The sequence below is a fragment of the Struthio camelus genome, chromosome 10 (assembly GCF_040807025.1).
Source record: "Struthio camelus isolate bStrCam1 chromosome 10, bStrCam1.hap1, whole genome shotgun sequence".
Taxonomy (NCBI): Eukaryota; Metazoa; Chordata; class Aves; order Struthioniformes; family Struthionidae; genus Struthio; species Struthio camelus.
Window position 1 is genome coordinate 7,884,164 of NC_090951.1, and position 19,503 is coordinate 7,903,666.

A 19,503-nucleotide genomic window follows, 5' to 3' on the forward strand; every position below is an offset into this window, starting at 1 on the left:
AAGACCCACTTGACAGGAACAGCGTCCCTGAAAAAGTTATTCTTCATGATGTTGGTTTAAATTAGAGAGGGGGATTATTTCGAATTCAAAGAGTTTATTACTTACTTGCAGTTTGGTGGCTCTGATACAGCACAGAGAAAAGGTGGTTCATTTAAGAGTATATCATTTTCTTTAACAACTGAAACATCTTTAGAGTCTTGTCGTTACTGCGTTGCTGTTTTTCTTTTTAACTCTGCGTATATTCTTCTTTGGCTACCCTGACAAAGAAGATCTGTGTTTGTGGAATTTTCCACACTGCTTCTCCATGAACGTATAAAAATAAATCTTGGTAAATGTGGCATGTTCTCTTGTTTTAGGTCTGAATATATCTCTGTCTTCTAGGCAGCCTGTCTAATCAGCTATGTGATCATATATGTAGCTATATCAGCTAAGCTTTGCTGATTAAGTATTGACTTCAGCATATGATTATATTTATTATGAGAAGAGGGTATTTGTTTTGAACACTGAAAATAGATGATCCTTCATGGTCTTGAGCCATGATCTTTACCTTTCCATCTTTCAGGACCTTTTTAAAGGGTAAAGTTCACTGCATTTGTTCATCCCAGAATAAGGATGGCTGCTGTGGGGGATCCATGGGCAATCACACAAGGAGGGTGTGCAGTATCACACTTGCATCTTGCCCAGGTCTGGTTCAGAGAATGAAAGGACAAGGTCTGCATGTGTGTGTGTACACGTGAACTTTCTGCACAGCAGCTTTAGCAGTGTTGTTATTTTTTGCTATGCTATGGTAACATGAAACCTCGTAGTACAACATCATATTTCATTTCTCCTTTAAACATACTGCTCAAAGTGAAAGCACCTCAAACTCAAACAAAGCTCATCCAAAGCTTCCAGCTTTTTCCTCACTCCATTTCAGCACAGAATTTTGCTGTGACCCTATCGTTAATTTTCTAATGATCAGTTTAACAAATAAGTGGTTTTGCATAAAGTCCTGACTGGGACATCACCCTCTCCCTGGCCCTGGGAATGAGGGAGTCTCTGGAAATGTTCTGGCAAGAGGTCAGAGCATATGTACTGGAAGTATGGAATATGGGAGTAATATGTGGAAATATGTCTTGCGCAGGAACAAAGGGGTAAGCAACTGTGGCTGCAGTATATCCTGCTCTCCTCTTTCCAGGTGAAAGCAGGTTAGCCTCTGAGCTCATGAGGGAGCACAGAGAAACCAGGCAGGCCAAGTAAAAGGGGAGGAAAGGTCCAGAAATGCCTGGGAAGGGAAAGTTTAGAGACAATATCTGGAGATAGGCAACAAGGACAGGCAGAGAAAGTCTAGAAGTTTCAAGTAATCCTTCTCAATCTGGTCCTTTAAGCAACAGAGATAAGCCTGTACGTTCATCCTCATGCCCCTGGCCACACTCTGTCAGTAACAGGCTTTATTCATTATTAAAAAGGGTTTTAAACTTTTTTTTTTCCCTCCTTTTTAGCTGACTGCAAGTACAAGCCAAAGTAATACCCTGCATGTCACAGATGTCTCAGGAGAAACCACAAAATATGCTCAGACTAGATTATTTTCATTCAAACCTCTGTACCTGAGATTCCCTCTTTTCCACGCAGGCAGTATGGAGAGGTGGAAGTAATGCTCTGAGTCCATGCCAGGCTCTGGTGCTCTTCCTCCCTTGTGTAGGAGGAGTTATGCCACCTGTACCTTATCTCAGGTGCTGATGATGAAAGAGAAGCTGCTTGGAGTTCAGTGCAATACAGTTTCTATCTATTTCTCTGGGTCTATGACAGCTGCAACTAACACTAGGCAGAGCTAATTCCCACCACAGCCACTTCAAAGCATGGAGAAAGCAAAGATACCCTTAAAATACTTTCAACCCACTGTTTCCTGCCTAAAACATTGCAGGGGGAAGGGAGAGAAATGCTATATCAAGATGATCACTCTAGGGAAGTCATCCTGTATTTGGACAACACGAAGTGAGATTAGTGTTATATTTAATCAGTGCAGTAAATTGTTTCTAAGTTACCCATTACTTAGTTTCCAAGACCTAGTACTACTTTTATCCTTCTCTAAAGTGATCCACAACATGGAATTTAACAAGAAGGGAAAAGCTATTCAGAAATGAGGCTTTGTAGGAGAAAGATCATAAAAGTCCTCCTATATTGTAAACAGGAAAAAAAACAAAGAAGGAAACATTTCCAAACTCTGAGGAGTAATTGCAGACTATAGAGGGTGAAAAAATAAACAGAAAAAGAGGTAGAGTTCTTTTAGAGAAGAAAGTATGAATACTTGAACCTTATTCTTTTTTTCCAGAGAACAGTACCAGACCCGGCAGGGGTCTAGCTGAGCCTGCATGGGCCAAATTATGCCTCTGTTGGTAAGCAGTCATCTAGCTGTTAGCAAGATCAGAAACTCCCAAGACTGTACATCACATTTTTATTTTAAAATGTGATCTTCAGTGGGACTTCTGAGAGTGAGTTGGTCAGCAGTAAGGTTGGTCTGATTGTGGTAGATCTTCCATTTTCCTGTATTGTTTGTGGTCAGTGAGAGGATTTGGGACTCCTTGAAGCAGGTTATTTGCCTTTTTCCAAAGCTGGAGGAATAAGGCTTGTATTTGTGGGAAAACTGTGAGGCAGTCCAAAAGAGGCAAAAGAGCAAACCCCTATAGTACGTCCATTCTACATAGCACATTCTTCCTCAAAGGTCACAAAGCCCACAGCTACTTGCCTGTGATGCAAATAAATAGGTTTTCTGTGTGAAGACGGCAGTTCTGTATGTACCCACACCTATGTCCTCTGCTCAGTAGCCTCTTCCCTCCCACTGAGCTAATCCAGCTCCTGCTGAAAGCCTTGAGCTCCCCTAGGTACATATGTGCCTGATCAGCTAAGCACAGAAAAGCGCTTCTAGCTGCAATGCAGAAATCATGGCTGGGATTGCATCCTCTGAACTCTGTCTTGCAATCTGGTACAAGAAGACTTCTCTTTCTGTAAGTACCCCTACAGTGATAGCACCCAAGCTTTCCCCCAGCACAGCTGCTTCTGTGGGCCATAGAGGTGGCTTCCATCCCAGAAGAACGTTTAAATTGGAGATTAGGACCCAGAAGGCTGAAATTCAAAACTATTTCCCAACATTTTTTGCAGACTTCCAGTTGATTTCAGTTAGTAAACATTTGACTGTTATCCATTTTGAAAGCTGCTTCTGCTGAAATCCACAACACACAGTTAATGTCTCAGGCAGCCTATGCCTCAAGCACAGCTGAGAAGTACTCCAGGGAAGCATAAGCGCTCAGATGGGAATGGGTACTTGATAACAAATTTGGGCAGAGTTAAAATATAAGCACAAGTTCCAGCTGAGATTCTCTGTTCCTGTTCAAGAATCCCCTGTGCTGGTCACCCTTGCACTTTCCCATCATTATTTATCCTGATTGCTATTCAAAGGTCAGACTCCCTAATGCTCAGTTTCATGGCATTCATACAGAGCATTGATGTCCTTCAGCAATCGCTCAGATTTAAGGAGTTTAGTTCAGTGGGTGGGTCTGACAAATCATAAGCCTCTGTGACACCGTAACAGGTGACATAACAATGAGTGACATAATAACTGGTCCTACCTGACTGAGTCAAGATCAGTGCTTCAGAAACATGCAATGCCCTGCAAGGGATTAGGATGTTGCAAATGGCACTACCAGACAGCAGGAGGTCAACAGGGTTGAATTTTGCACTAGTATTATAGTAGAGCAAGTACTCAAGAACAGATTAAGTTATATAATCTAGCTACAGCAGCAAGCTTTTATGCTCCTAGGCAGTTTTCCTTCCCAGAGGGTTAATACATGTGCATGAAGATTATGGGAAAAAAATAATGTACAGAGAAAAATCAATAGATGGAAGAAAAGTCAAGAGCAAAAGGTGGAAAAAAGGTGAACATAAAAGAGCTGTGCTCACCTTTTTGTGTGTAAGGCCAGGACCAGGCTTGGCTTTGATTTGTAACTTGCCTCCCCTTCAAACTGTTCTGCTTTTAGTTTTATACTCCTCACTAACTGTCTAATGAGGGTCAGAAGCAAATCAGCAAGCCCTGGCCTCTGCTGTGCAATTTGAAAAGGCTCCTGAGCACCTCTCAGCTGATATCAGAGCTTCCCTTTGAGGAGCAGACCAAGGAGGGGGACTTTGTTGTGAGGACCACCTCTCACCTGGATGTAGGTGCTGGCAGTCTTTCTTCCAGCTGAGACTCTCTGCTTGCTGGGGAGGTGGTAGCTGCAGGTCAGCAGGCTTGCTTGGATGAAGGTCAGAGCTCCCACAGGCAGAGGTGAGAGGGTCAGAAGCAGAGAGAGAGGAGCAAAGCTAAGTGAGTTGTTTAAAATCCTCAGAGTCACCTGTGGGACGTTGCTCTGCTGAACCCAGACCAAGCAGTACTGATGCATTTCACCTGTGTAATGAATAGGATGCAAGAGTTTTCCCTTCTGAAAACCTATTGTAACTACTAGCTCTTATGCTGGAAACAAATCACTGCTAAAATACATAACAAAGCAGAAACAAGGTGAGTACTGCAAGCCTCGTTCAGTCTTGTGTGGCAGTGAGGGGCAGCCTCTTGCTCTTATGTGAGACAAATTGTCCCTGTCACAAGGAGGTGACTGTGACCTGGTCCCATGCCACCCTAATATGCCGCGTGACTGCAATGTTTTCTGCTATTGAGTCATAAAGGCTGGGGAGGCAAAGGCACGTATGTAAGTGTCCATCCCTAGCTGTTGGCTCCTGCTGTGGGTAGGAAGGTGAGCCGAGTGAGACCTCCCTTGGGGTGGAACAAAGAAGCAGTGAAATCCTTGGACAGATCAGATGCAAGGTAAGAAGGCGAACAAAAGTGTGGAATAAGTGGGGAGAAAATCACATAATAATATTTGACCTGTCATGCTGCTACATTGCAAGAAGTGGTTTTAGGGTTTTTTTAATTGTTGTATAACCAGGGTACCATTCCTGATGTTTCTATCAGAGTGTCTGCTTGGAACTTCATAACTGTTACAACACAGTCCAGAAGACATTTTGAGCTTAAAAAAAAACTTATTTCTTCTGTCTATAATCAAAATTTGCTAACGTCAAAAGTAAAAAGAATCTAAGTTTAGCTGATGAGTGTTAGGCACTTTTGAAAGTTAAGTATTTATATAAACTTTCAAAAATGTTTATTTTCTATTTTCTTCCAAACACAATCGTATATGTTTGAAATGTTACACTGGAATTTTTCCTTTTGGAAACAATTAGAAGGAACTAAAAGCAAAAGTTATGATAAAATGACACTTCAAATTTAGTATATTCTGCATTCTTCTGTTACACCACTAGGTGTAAGTGTTAGAGCTTTTTCTGTTGTTGGTTTTACAGTAGTGTACCTAGAAGTTGCTAATTGGGTCCCGCTGAATTCCTTTTCACTCAGGCCGTTCCCAGCTGAGCTGTAATAGCTGTCCATGATGGAAGTGGGAAATCACTAAGTGACTAACCACCCATGAGCAGGGCTGAATAGCTAAGCTGTACTTAGTGGAGACCATCCTTTAATCAAGCCTGTTAAGTTTCAAGAATAACGTGCAAGCCTCGCAGTTCTTATTTCCTTTTTGATCAAAGTGTATTCACGTACTTGGGAGTAGGGAGGGAAGGGAAGAAGTATGGATAAGGGAAAACATCACTAGGAGACCTCAGAGATTTTAGAAACTAGTCACAGGAGATGGGGGTACAGAAAGGAGCCTAATCTGCTTAAATCGGAAATGTGAGAGAAAGGAAAGGTCCCTGACATAAGATCTTGGGATAAGAAGTAGCGCAGAGAAAGGTCCAAGCTTTCCTTCAGTCTGTGTCAGGCTGGCTGCCCACCAGGCAGCAAATATTCATCCCTACTCTGAGCTCACTTTATAAAGTGGCAGTCATTGAGAAGAAAGACAGAGTGACAGTTAACTTGACAGGACAAAGTTTTATCTCCCTGCCATCTTGATTTTCTGTCTCTCCTGGTCCCATTGCAGGCCTTTCTGTTGTTTTCCGTCCCACTTCCATCTCTTTTTTCCCCTCCATCCGTCCCATTTTTTCCGTCATATTTTGTCTTTTCTTCAGGTCTCTCTCTCTGTTATTACTTAGCTAAGGATTCTACTGGGAATCCTGAATTTTTATTACCGATTTCTTTATGGTGAGTTTTGTCTTTGTGAAGTAATCACTACTAGATAAATGGTTATTTATGTCTATGGTCTCAGTAGTTGCTGCATGATGAATGTCCACTAGTAATATCTATAACCGTTTTCAATTCCTGCCCATAACTTGAGAAGCTTGGCTAAAGTAGTTTGAAGAAAACAGGACATAAAATTAATAATAAACTTCTCAAATTTGATAATCATTTGTGGAAATAGTTTCTTGAATTTGTGGTGAATTTGCAATTTGACTGTAGCTGTAGGGCTATGCTCAGATACTGAACTATTTTGGACAAGCCAGAGGTAAAAAAAGACACTCTAAATTACTGCAGACTTTTAATTCTATTAACATATAGATGAAAGGAGTGTCACTTCCCAAACGTAGTAAAGGTTGGTAGATTTTGAAAGAAAGTTGGAGATATTTGGGGACTTTCTTTACTCCTTTATTTTAACTGAGGAGAAAGGTAAGAGAATTCAGAATCAGGCCTGATTCTGAAATTCATAAAGTGCTGGGAAATTGAATGGATTACAGTGCATACTACAATGGCATGGAATAGCTGCATCTCATACACCATTTATGCAAGCTGGGATCCAAAGTTTGTTCTGCAGCATGTAAGTACACTAGTCTTAAGAAAATAACCTTTAAGAAAAGCACTAGGAAAGAATGGTCTTCACATATATGCTCAAGCTCTCAAAAACGCTACTGCACTTAAATACCAGCAATTGCAAATTTATTGCACAATTTAAGGATATCCTGCATAATTAAAAGAGAAAAATTAAGAGTTAGCTTCCAAGCAACAATATATTTAAATAGTTAACTGACATTCCATTACACAAGAAAGAAACTGTAGTTTATAACATGGAGGTAAACCAATATTATGAGGTTAAGAACAACAAAAAATAATCAGCACATTTTGCTTCACTTTCAAATGCCAGCTCTTAAGTTGGAAATTTGCATGTGGGCAAACAAGTGATGGTGTGGCACACTCCTTTGTGCCACTCGGGCGTGTTGCCTGCCATCTGGGAAGAGGTGAATGTGTGGTGATATTGTGCCCAAAAAGGGGACTATGCCTCTCTGTTCATGCATGCTGTGGCTCAGCAGGACAGTGTTGCAAAGCCTCTTTCTGCTCCTGCCGGAGAGAGGCCTTCTGCACATCTTGCTATGCATGGTAATACCATACAGTAGAGGTACAATCTAGTCCCACGTTGGTTTCTTCTATGGGAACATTCCAGGTGGCATTTAATATTCAGTAGTTAATATTGAGACAATCTAGTTAGAAGCAATCACATTTAGACTAACTAATGTTTCAGAGCCACTACTTCCCCCATTTTCTAACAGTTTATCACTTTTGACTCCGTGTATTTTTAAAAAATACACATCAGATTTTCCTGTTTTGTTTAGCTTTCTTAACCCATAGGTAAAAATCTTGGTCACAGATCCATCCTGTTAAACTCTATAGGATGATGGCCATTTTTTTTTGCAGAAGCTTACATAACACAAGGGTTATTTTTAACCCTTGGCGTCCTAGAATCCCTAAGCTTTATGTTGGCACATGCCACCTTACAGCTGTTTGTAAACTTTCAATAAATTCGCTAGAGCTCTGAGATCATGCAAACCCTATCCTACAAAGGAGATATGAAGTACAGAACTAGAAGGTGAATTCCAGCAACCCGAACATCAGGTTGAGAAAATATGGCAAAATACAATGCAGTATAGATCAAATCGTAATGTATATTCCTGTACGTGGTGAGAGCACTCACTAAATATATATCATGTTTAGCATCTGAATAGAAAATAAATTAATAAAGAAAATTTATGTCTCAAGAAAGATTGAGTACAATGCAGGAGATGGATATTTTTAACTTACCACTGTCTAAGTGGGAGAGGCTACTAGCATGCAAAGCTGCATGTTTATAACCCTGAACGTGGTCATAATAATTTGTATATGGATTTATGGGATCAGAAATTCACAAATATATCTTTTGGCAGTACGGCAGACTTCATCCACCCACTTGCCTTGTGATGACTGAGAAAAAAAGACACAGTTTTCACGCTTCCCCCCGTTTGGTTGGGAGCGATCCCAGTTGAAGTACTGTAGAACCATGCCATTGACATCAACAAATTTCCCTTCATTTATCAGGTCATTGACACCCAACCAAAACTCAGACACTGTAGGCATGCTTTTCTTGCCGTAGTCTCGAAGAGCGTTTGTTTCGTCACTACTCCTTGGGATAGCCAGTGTCCCTCCCTTGGCTATGCAGTCTTCATTGGCTTCATGGAAATGTTTGGTGCCTTCAGATACAAGGTAGCACTTCTTATGGGCCTTTGTCCCACGAAGACAGACTGTGAACAGGTAACAGCTTGCGTGTTTAGTAAAAGCTAAAAGTAATGTTTCCTAAAAAGGTGACAATTTTCTAAAGGTATGCTGGGCATTAAGCAGACAAATCTTTCAGCGAATGAATGGCTCTGTTTATAGAAGGTCTATCTCAGGGTGGTCCTGAAAGTAGTAGTGGGACCAGTCAGGGACTGCCATTCCTCCTGCCACACAGCCAGTGTATTAGTGTGTTTTGGGTACGTCTGGACAGGGTGTCCAAAGGCACTCTTCAAAGCACCCTTGGGTACAAGGGCAGCCAGAAGCACAGCATGCTGTTCTTAGGGCTGCTCCAGAGAAAAGTCACATAAGAGGAAGGATACACATAGCTGTGGTCTTAACATCATAAAGTGCTTTGGAAAATCTTTCCCGTGTGTATTCTAATGAACCTGGGGCATGATCTCAAGCCCCAGATTCCTTCCAGCAATTTAATTATCTCAAGAAATTTTTAATTCTACTGTTCCAGAACACTAAAATATAACTCAAGTCTGCTGTCAGTATGTCTTATAACTTCTTTTTGTAAATAATTCTGCTTTCACACATTTTACCTTCATCAGTCCTTAAAACTGATGAAGTGGATGAGGAACGGATGTTTGTTCTGTTGGCAGATGTGAGTTAGTCATCAGGAAATCTGTACTTGGCCTTATACTAAAGAGATAGCTTTAAAGATCTTTCCATACTTAACGATATTTAAGTGCCAAAGTAAGTGTCATGCATTAGCTACGCCTAGCTCGTTGCAGACAAATGAAGGACAGAAAACATGAAAATGATATTTTAAATGTATCCTGCTCACCAGAAAAATACTGATTTGAAGTTCATAATGCAATTCTCTGCCTGGACAATCGATAAAAGTATATTGCAATCTGCAGAAGAGTATGCATTTACCTCTTTACTTCTTAATTTCTAGACCTTCCAGCAAAGTCTTTGTCTTCAAAATCTAAATTCAAATGGGATAAAGTGACTTAAGTCTATAAACTTTTTTAAAAAGCAAGAGCACGCTCATTACTGAGCTTGCGTGACAATCTGAACCAAATAATCTGAACGTTTGCATTTATAAATCTGTTTGCTTTTAATTTTACAACCACATGTGGTAGCCACAGGTATGCCAGCATGTCCCTTCCCAAGTCCTTTCCCTATGCTTAGTTTTATCCACTGGAGCATATCAGGGAAGTCTTGATGTAAAGTAAAAATGTGCTAGAACGTGACTTTGGCCTCTACTCTGTATCTGGAATTGCCTCTGTCAGAGTTCTTCCTTCTGCAGTCTGTGTGGGTAAGCTTGCAGGAAGGAATCTTTAAACTTTACTTTCCAGCTCTTCTCATGCAGATGTGTGAAAAACTGATTCTCCTAAGAACAATACGTACAAGAAGAGAACTCCAAGCTTGAAGGAGTGTTCCTTCTGAGTTTATGAAGGTAGAAAAGGGCTTAGATAAAACTTCTTTAGCAGTTATTTTTGGAATCCTCCATCTGACTACTTCCAGCCTGTTTCATTTAATGCTTAATTTCATCTTGTACTTATACTACAAATATGTTGTGAAACAATATGAACATCTTCTGTCCTGATGTTTTCTATAATCTGTTTCTAATTCCTGTCATCTGTTCTGGTAAAGTCGTAATCATCTGATCAACAGGATGTGGAAATCCACTTTGGATCGTATTCTGTATGTCTCAGTTCTTTAGCACTTCCAGTTGTAGTATTCATTGTATTCTTTAGCTGCATTTTCAAGATTATCATTTTGCTATAGGACTGACCCTTCAAACTTTTCATCTTTTGCAGCTGCTAAAGTTAACAATAGCCAAAGAAATGAACATATTTACCAAATTTCAAACCCTTTAGCAAACCTTTTATTCATAGGAAAGATCAGAAAGACTTTACCTGCTTACTTCAGTAATGCTGCAGTAATTATGGACATATATGTAATTATGGACATATATATATGTAATTATGTGATTATGTAAATATGTAATTATGGACATATATATATGACAAATTATGCAGTAATTTGTCCTCTTTAGGGAAAAAGTACACGCTGCTAATAGCAGAATACATACATTTCACAATATATAGAAAAAAGACATGGGAATTCAGATAAAAGAAGTCAGATTGTAATATATGTGTTTTGGAAATGCCTGCAAACTAAAAAAATCAGCTACTTTAGAGTTTCATGAGGCCATTAATAAATACAGGTAATCAGAGCTGGAGGGTGATAGATCTCTTTTACCAGATTTGGAATCCAGTTGAACAGTGTAGGTTCTGGATTTAGACTATAGCTCAAAATAAGTGGTGAGGATAGAAATTCTCCTGGCTCTGGTTTCATTTCTAAGCCACTGTATGATTACTCTCAAGCTCCTTCTGGAGGCAGTACAAGAACTACTTTTAAACAAAAGTTACTTGTCTAGCACAGGCTTCCTCTTATAAGAAATCTCTAAAGTCTGACTTCTTAATTTAAAAGAAAAATATTTTCTATAGCTCACAAAGCTCTGTGTAGCTGAACACATAGAACAGGACAACCCAGATATTACCATCCAGAAGCAAAATATGTTCTGTTTCATGTGAATGATGTCATTTCCTCTGTAATGTCCTCTTGTACATATTTAATTGCCAAGTTTTGTGTCAACAGCTGCGAAAAAACAGAACTGTCTAGGTGCATGTATATTTACCCTGCTTATTTTGTTTGGAAATTTCCATCTGGCTATTTAAATACTTAAAGGACTCTGCATATTGATTCAGGATACTTCTCAGCTCACAGTGGATGCTACTTTGAAGTTTTATGGCAACATTCATTTTTGACTATAGCAAATTGCACGCTTTATTTTTCCAGGTATTCTCTTTAGCTTTCTATTTTCAAATATTTTGTCTTGATAGTTAATCAGTCTTACATCCAAGCTGGGGTCCTAACTTATGGACTGTCTGCACTCAGAAACCTAGCAATCCTCGTGTTGCCTTTGTCTAAGCATATGTCTCATGCATACCTAAAATGCATGAGAATCACAGTGTGGGGCTGTGCAGAGCAAAGACAAAAGTAATGCTTGCTCCAGAGGGCTTTAGTGGAGAATCACCACTTGCACACAGATCGTTCGAATGCATCATACTTGATTTTACTTGAATGCATCCATCAGCACTTGTCTCCTCGTTACAGGTGCGGTGTACCATGTTCTTAAGGACATGTATTTCTCAGAGTCAGAAGTCCCCGTTAACGATATGAGTGAGAGTGCGGAGTGGGAGAGAGAGAAGGTAGTGATACAATGTGAGCTGATTTACCTGTCTGAAGTGCTTGCATTTCTTTCAGAGCGTTTACCTCTCGCCACAGTTTGTCAATCTGGGTCTTCAGGTCATCCTTTTCTTAAATAAAGTGAATACACAGAGAGATGAGCAGATAAGCATGCAAAAATTGATACTTTTTATGTCAAAAGCTGTTTCAAAATATCATGGATTTCTGCATTGTTGAGATACCTTTTGAAATAAAGATTTTTCCTTAATGAAAGGAATAATTTCGGAACCAACAGTGTACAGGTTCAAAAATAAATAGGCAAATTTTGCTGTAAATTAGATACTGGCATACTAATAAGCATCAAGAATGCATGTTTTTCAAACAATTACTGGGATATGATCCAACTGAAAATGAGATTTAAACAACAAAGGTGAAAGGTAAAGGTGGATCCCTCCTATTTTTACAGGAAGCCTAATAAGAGCAGGACACAAGTTTTGTTTATTCAAAGAAATGTTAATTCGGGGAGCATAAATGTTCCACACAACTCTTGCTTTGATGCAGTGAGGGACAGACAAGCTTGCTAAGCTGCATGGTCTCCCTCCCCTCCCATCAGAGGTGCTGGAGGAGCCAGCACAGAGAGGGCCTGGGATGCTCAAACAGCGCTTCCACTTGAGTCACCTAAATTCACGCTGAGTCACCATTTTCTGGTGCTTTGCACCCAGAAAATGGTGGGACAAGAACAGGTGCTAATTTGCACATATTAACTCCATTTTCAGTCCCCTTTAAAAAATTTTTTTTCTTAATCATCATAATAACCCACTACTATCAAACAACTAGCAGGCACGTTTCCATTGCACAAGAGTACAAGTTGATTGCAGCAGTAATCAGGCCTTCCAGAAGCCACCGTAACAAATCTGAAGAATAAATAAGCTCTTCTACAAGTGGGTGAACTAACAAAACCACAGTTCCTGCAGATCTGTTTTACCTCACCTGATCATCCAGTTGCACTGAAGGCGCTATAACCCTCAGTCTGGCCAGATAGCAGGTCGAAATGAGAAAAAAGCAGCTGAGTTCATGGTGTAGCATTTTTCATAGTGGGACACTAATACAGATCTCACCTCTCTAGCCACGTTCTGAATTTCACAAAATCCTGGGGAACTTGAATGTCATTAGTGGGAGGCTGACAGACAAATGTGTGGGCAGGACAAATATAGCATGTCTTTAGGACACCACGCTAAGAAGTAGATAGAGCGATTCAAAAGGAGAAACAAATATATACAACTGTATAGCTCCAGAGCAGTATAATCATCTTGTAAAATGGCTTTATCAAAGCTACATTCTTTTCATTGACTAGGAGTTCAAATATTTGCCAGCAGTGTAACCTCCATCATACACTCTTCTATTAGAAAAAAGCTTTTAAATTAAATACATGGATATTTCCAAACAACATTCAAGGGTTTTTTTTATTTGTCCTGTAAGCTTTGCTTGGGGAATTTATTCTGTATCTTTTCCTACTAATTCTTTTTTATTGCTTTGACTTGGCATTTCACAGTGCTTCTCACCCAGGTAAAATAATATTCCATAAATATTAGACAGACATTCTATTAAAATTAGGAAATAGTACAAAAATCTGAACAATAATCCATGGAGTTTTATTATTTTATTTTACTCTTTGCACCATGTGTACATGAATTTCCATTTTTCTGATCTTAGTCAATATGCTAAGTAACTAAGAATCATTGGCCAGAATCCTCTCTCAGCTATACCTGTGAGTCCTAAATTATGTCAGCAGAATTGAATGAGCATAACAGAGCAAGATATTTATAACTGTTGTACAGCTCTATTTATATAACTCATTTGGGCACATTATTCTTGGCTTAACTAACCCTCATAAAAATATTTTAAAGACAGACATAATATAGACTTAACTTTCCTATGTTAATAAGCATTTGTATCGTATTAGTGGGGTATTATTTAAGTACATAGTAAGCTCCATAAAGTCCATAAGACTCTCTCCCTCCTCCCAGTTAATGCCCAGTACCTTTCACTCTACGTTTGCTGTGCTTCCTGGCTTTGAATTTTGAAGCCTGGCTGATAGTCTGATCCAGCAGTAGTATGCATATGAGTAGAAAAATCGTAAGTCCAGTTTGTGCCATGTCTCTTTCAAAGAATAAGAAACTTCAAGAGAATTTCTTTTGCAGACGAGAGCAAGTCACATAGACGCATCTCAGTAGGAACTGACTGAGGTCAGTTTTATAAAAGTGTAGTGATAGGGTTGGCTGTACTCCTTGCTTACGAAATGTGTTTAATACTTAAGCTGGCTCAGTATAAGGTACCCCCTTGTTCTCACATCTCATCTGAAATTCTTATTTCCTTGTTGAGTTCAGCTGGGACAGGTTGCTTTTATGGAGGAAATAGCAGCACTGAACAGAGCCCCGACTGCCATTAGTGAATGCCATTTTTTCAAAGATAATATTTTACCTTAGAAGCTGAAAGGGCTGGACAAGCAGATGGATGCTCAAGAATGCCATGTTCAATGGCAACTTCAAAAGGGGGGTAGCCAAAGGACTTTTACAAAGTGATAGCTTCCCCCAGCATGGATCTCTCCCAAGCTGGTTAAGCATAAGCAATGGCCATGATTTTGTTTACATTGAAACAAAGAGAATATCGTCCCTGAGTTCAGTGGCAGCAGGCCATTAAATACATACACTGAGTTTATGAGGAGTCAATAATACGTAGTAGATATTACTGCATTTTTTGTTAAATATGGTATAGACTGTTGGCAGGGTCTAGTTAGGCGAACAAAAGATTGCTTCCTCCACAAAGTCCTGGCTATATGGGTCAGAGGAAGGATACTGCTCTCAGCAAAGCACAAGATACTCAAAGCAGGACTGTGTCTCTGGACTACGGAAAGCTCTTTGCTTTTGGATCCCAGATTGTCGGGTTTTTATCAAAACTGTAAGAGCAAGGACTTACTACTTTATTTAATAAAAGCTGAGATTCAGGAACATGCTGTTATACTATATGAATGTGTGCTTGCTGTTTCCAATCCCCACATGCAGTCCAAAACCACTTCGGTACTTAGAATGTAAAAGCACAACTGCAGCCTCTGTTTCAGGTGCCTTCAAACAGCTAGCTGGATTCTAGTTGCTTCTAGTTCCAGTATACTTCTATTAATCATTAGTTAATATATGCATTCTTATATGATGAAACATGGTTTCAGTGTATTGAGGTATGTTACGCTATATAGCACTATTGATACAGCAGTTTCCCCAAGTCCTCTGTGCTATTACAGAGCGTGGGACATTAGAGAGTTATTACGGGTCCTGTCCACCCAGGATGTTCCCACAAACCACGCACCAAATACAAACAGCACTTTTCAGTCCATATTTACATGTAGAAAAAGCTGTCATTCTAACTAGCACACCAGAAACTGAAATGTGAGCTTTCAGATAGGAAAACAAGGATCTTTGCAAGGAGCTGGGTCAAGATTTAATCTGTCATTTAGAACTAATGCTAAGTTCAGGGTCGATCTATATTTTATCCCAGTGATGTTGGGACGTCAATGTACGTTAGTTAATGAGGAACAGCGGAATCAATAAATGCCTCCAATTAAGTTTCTCACTTGGTCCCTCCTGAGAGGCTGTTGAATTGTACGTGACGCCAATCCCGAACGAACCACTGCAGTTTATAGTCTGACATATTAAACTAGTGCTGATTTTGGGTTACCTCAGTAAATTAGGCTGTGAACCATGGTACTTCTGGAGCTGTTTCACATGAGGCTTAGCCGTCCCAGTTACAGGGTCAGTAGGCTCTGAGAGAGGCAGGACATGCAGCGGGGGTCAGCAAGCATTTCAGTGTGCCTCTTTAAGGACTCAGCACCCTGATTTACTTGTTTGTACTCCTAGGAACAAAAATCTTCTAACACAGGCTTTCTTTTCTTTATGTGAGATGGGTTTGACAGAAAAAGACCTCAGCTAGATCTCACAACTCACTAGAAACGGAGGTATAAAGAAAACACAGATTTGGTGTTCTGACAGTTCTTGGCCGAGAGCCCGAGTAAAAACCTGTAGCTTTTGGAGTATGCCATGTAACATCCTTTTAAGAACAGACTGATACCTTGTTTTGAAAGCTTCACCCAAAGCAACACCTCATTGAGTAGTCTCGGAAAATTTTGGCAGTATACAACTGGCTCAGCTGGAGTTCACTTCTGAATCACAAAGTTGTCCTTGCAGCTGCTGTAAGAAACCGCAAGGGTATAGGGGATTGTTTGTCTAGAATTGGTCTAGAGCGCCCGAGAAATACATTTCACTTTTACTTACAACTACTCTAGAGCAAGTGAGGAAGCAAGTTTAACTTCTTGTATGCAGTGTGTGGGCAGGAGAAGCAGAGAAAAGTCAGAATATGTTGCTGAGAACAGGTAGTTTCCTGCTTCTGTGAGGTAGCAGGACATTGGACCAAGTAGGAGGCCTAGAGCCTTGCTAAAGTAAACACCTGGTCTATATGTGGTTTGAAACCAGCGTTACAATGTCATTTAGAGTTGTGTTTTTTCTTTTACTATTGTAGCTACAGTAATATAATACAGCCCAAAGACCAAACAGTTATATATGTTTAGAAGTAGCTTTTCTTGGGACACGTTATTCCTCTTCCTATGTCAGAACATGCTATACAGATATAAATAGCTTCATGCTGTTACAGCTGCATCTGAACTAGGATGGGATTGCACTTCTTGTTTTTTTTTCTTATAGCAATACAGTAGAACTTCTCCATATAGACAAAATCTTCATTTCTGTAGAAGTGCTTAGTTTGATAAGAAACATCTTGCAAAAGCCATAGTTGCTGTACCACTCCAGCACCTATGTGGTTTTACAGCTCACATCTCCCCGTCCCATTGCTTTGCTTTCGGACAGCTGACACATTCAGAGCATAAGCAGCCTTTGTTAAAAGGTTCTTTTCAGTTTCTCCGCAGAGGCCCTTTAAGGTAAAAGTCTATTCCCTTCAGAGACAGTTCCACCTTTATATGCTCCTGTAAACTGTCTCAGAAAAAGTCTTTATAAGACTGTTTTTTCCTCTCCATTCTCAGCCATCACTGGGTTTGTGGAAACAGTGTGCAATTGGGCACAGAGTGTGAGAAGTCAGTGTGAGATGAGGACTGGATGCTGAGATCCTGAAATAGGTCTGGCTGCAGAAGTCATTTTCTGCTGTGTGGCATAAGAAGATCCTGTGTAGGGGGACTGTGTCATTTACTTATCTCCTGAGCTAGTAAAGCTAAAAATAAAACACTAGTAAAAAATATCTTTTAAGAAAGTTAATGCTTCACTCTGTAGAAAAGCAAACTACTCAAGTGTTGCAGTTCAACTAGCTCTGTTTTTCTGAGGTCTACAATCCCCTCCAGGCTTTAAAGCTAGTTGTGTAGAGGTATGTTTGACCAAATGTGCCACTGATGGACTGTTGCTGTATCTGTTACGGAAACCGTTGCAAGCTTTTTGCTGCATTTCAGTTGTGGAAAATTCAACTCAACATAGGACTTGAAAGAAAAGCTTGTTTTTTGGTAACTCTTTCCTTGTTGTACTTAGAACATAAAGAGAAATTGAAAACCAATCGGGGCTATTGCAAGGCTAAGGAACGTCAAGTGGTACAAACCAAAGAGCTTATATAGCGAACAGAAGTAGGTAATACAAAGCTTGGTGAAAGGTTTCTCCTCATCACTTTCCAAGCATCAGTTTATGACTATCTCAGGTGGTGAATATGGGATCCACTGCTTGCTTTTTATTTGTTTCAATTAAATGTAACAAATTTTGCAAATTCCGCTGGTCACTGATTATGATGTGCTTGGAAAATTACTGTGTGTTTGGTTTCTTTGGCCTTGGAAGGCCTTGCAAAGCCTTTCTTAAGGGTTTGATCTCAGTCCTACCAGGTATGAGGATTATGGCTGAAATCCCAAAACCAAAGTTATTTTGGGGAAATCTGTACAAACGGAGTTGTGTACTAGGAAAAAGGAAGGGCTAGTCTCCTGGTATGTGAGGTTCTGTGAATTTTCTTAATGATATTTGGGGTTTATCCAACCAGTTAGTTTTAGAACTGTTTTCCTGTTGTGCTAATTTGCTCTTTTCAAAGGAAATTTTCTAGTTGCAGGTGATTGTGCTCTGTCTTTTAGAGTGAGAGGAGATTCTAGTTTTATTGCAAACAGGCTGCCCACCAGCAGTCAGTTCGCTCTTGCACTGAAGGACATTGAGTGTTGAAACGAGAGCATTCATGTCTTTAGGTAGGTGAAGCTCCTATCCTAAACGTATGCATCATCTTGGCGCTATGGCACTGATAATGGGACTGATCATTAGATAGGTTTCTCTAATCTCTCTCACTTCTGAGATGCCTCATTTCAGTTCCAAAGGTAGTTGTATTGCACCCTGGTTTGGTGCGTTTCACTTCCCATGCTGTAATCCAAGCTTCTTTACTTCCACCAAAGAAGAAATTGAAGGTATAAATAAGCTACGTGTACTGAAAAGATGAATCAGGACAGTATTTTGGACTTCCTGAGTAAATGCGTTTTGTATCTCTTCTGTGGGATCTTTGTCAAAATAGCATGTCACAGCTGGGCTTTAGCAAGTAGAGAGAGGAGGGTAAATAGTAGGCGAGAGGCAACACAATGACCTATCTTATGCTTATCACACACATGTAAGGCAAATATCATTATCTTGTGTTTGTTACCAAACGATCCTATCCATACTCCTTTCATTCTCCTGCAATGGCAGCGAATATAGATTATAGGTTGTGAAGGGACTGGGTACCTAACCAATGCCATGCTGCGCTGACGAAGATGCTTTCTGACAGCGTTCAGCTGTCTCAGAGGAGTGGCACAGCCTGCCAACTGCTTTCTGCTTCAGGGCTTTAGCTGCTACACTAAGTGGTGCTGAGCATTCTGCTGACTGCCCTTGCCTATTTCTTTGGACAGGAAGGACCCCCAAAATAGGCTGTTTATCAATAGCTATGTGAAATGAGCCAAGAAAGCTGAATGTCAGCGTAATTCCCCTCAAAATAGAGTACTTCTGCACAGATTAGGTGACTCTGTGTCATCCCTAAAGATAAGGGAATTTAGGAGAAAAATTAAAGCTTTGGTTTCTTTGCAGTCCAGTCCAAAGAAAAGAGCTGAATGGGGTCTTTTCAAATGCTAATCCTGCTGACTTGGCAAAGTTTCCATGTTGGGAATTGCTGGCAGCAGCTCAATTTGTTTAGCCCTCGGGATGTGTGTGAGAACGTGTGTCTGTCTCTTCCTCTTTTGTAAATATAAATTACCTGTTGTGTTAATTTTTCTCCTATAACGTGTGCTGCCTTTTTTCCTTCCAGGAAATAGTCTGAGAACATCATAAGCATTTAATTCTCCCTTTAAATATTTTATTTTTGATCACCACAGTCTCTAATATGAGGCTTTTCAGCTTCACGTTACCGTGATCTTAACAGGTTCCACAGTTTGGACAAAGCCTTGCCGTAGGAGCTGCGGAGCCCAGCAGACACTCGGGCTTGCACATTCGCAGGTTCACAGCAGGTCACTAGCAGTGCAGTTGTGCTTACCGCCAGGAGAGCTGGCCAGAGTTAGGGTAACATTTTTGGCTTGTGTGGATGTTTGTATGATTTTCCTGTTCCAGGTGGAAAATGAGACTTCCTCGACAATGTGGTCGTTTCTCCTTTGGTGCTTGCACTTTCCAGAGGACATGAGCACTCTGCTTAGGGGCGCTAGCACTGTGTTTTGGCAACATGGAAACTCGAGTTCCCGCCTT

General features: G+C 40.2%; 1 protein-coding gene and 1 long non-coding RNA gene across 4 annotated transcripts in view; one reads left to right on the plus strand and one right to left on the minus strand.

Moving 5' to 3' along the window:
* The window catches only part of LOC104140634 (uncharacterized), a 73,030-nt gene that overhangs the window by 15,608 nt on the left and 37,919 nt on the right, over positions 1–19,503 (plus strand). The gene's annotated exons all lie outside the window — the stretch shown is intronic.
* On the minus strand, positions 8,099–13,884 carry CLEC3A (C-type lectin domain family 3 member A). Its single transcript, XM_009669500.2, has 3 exons — positions 13,770–13,884; positions 11,779–11,859; positions 8,099–8,490 (listed from the first exon to the last, which is right to left on the minus strand). The coding sequence occupies exons 1-3, from the start codon at positions 13,882–13,884 to the stop codon at positions 8,099–8,101; spliced, it is 588 nt and encodes a 195-aa protein (XP_009667795.1).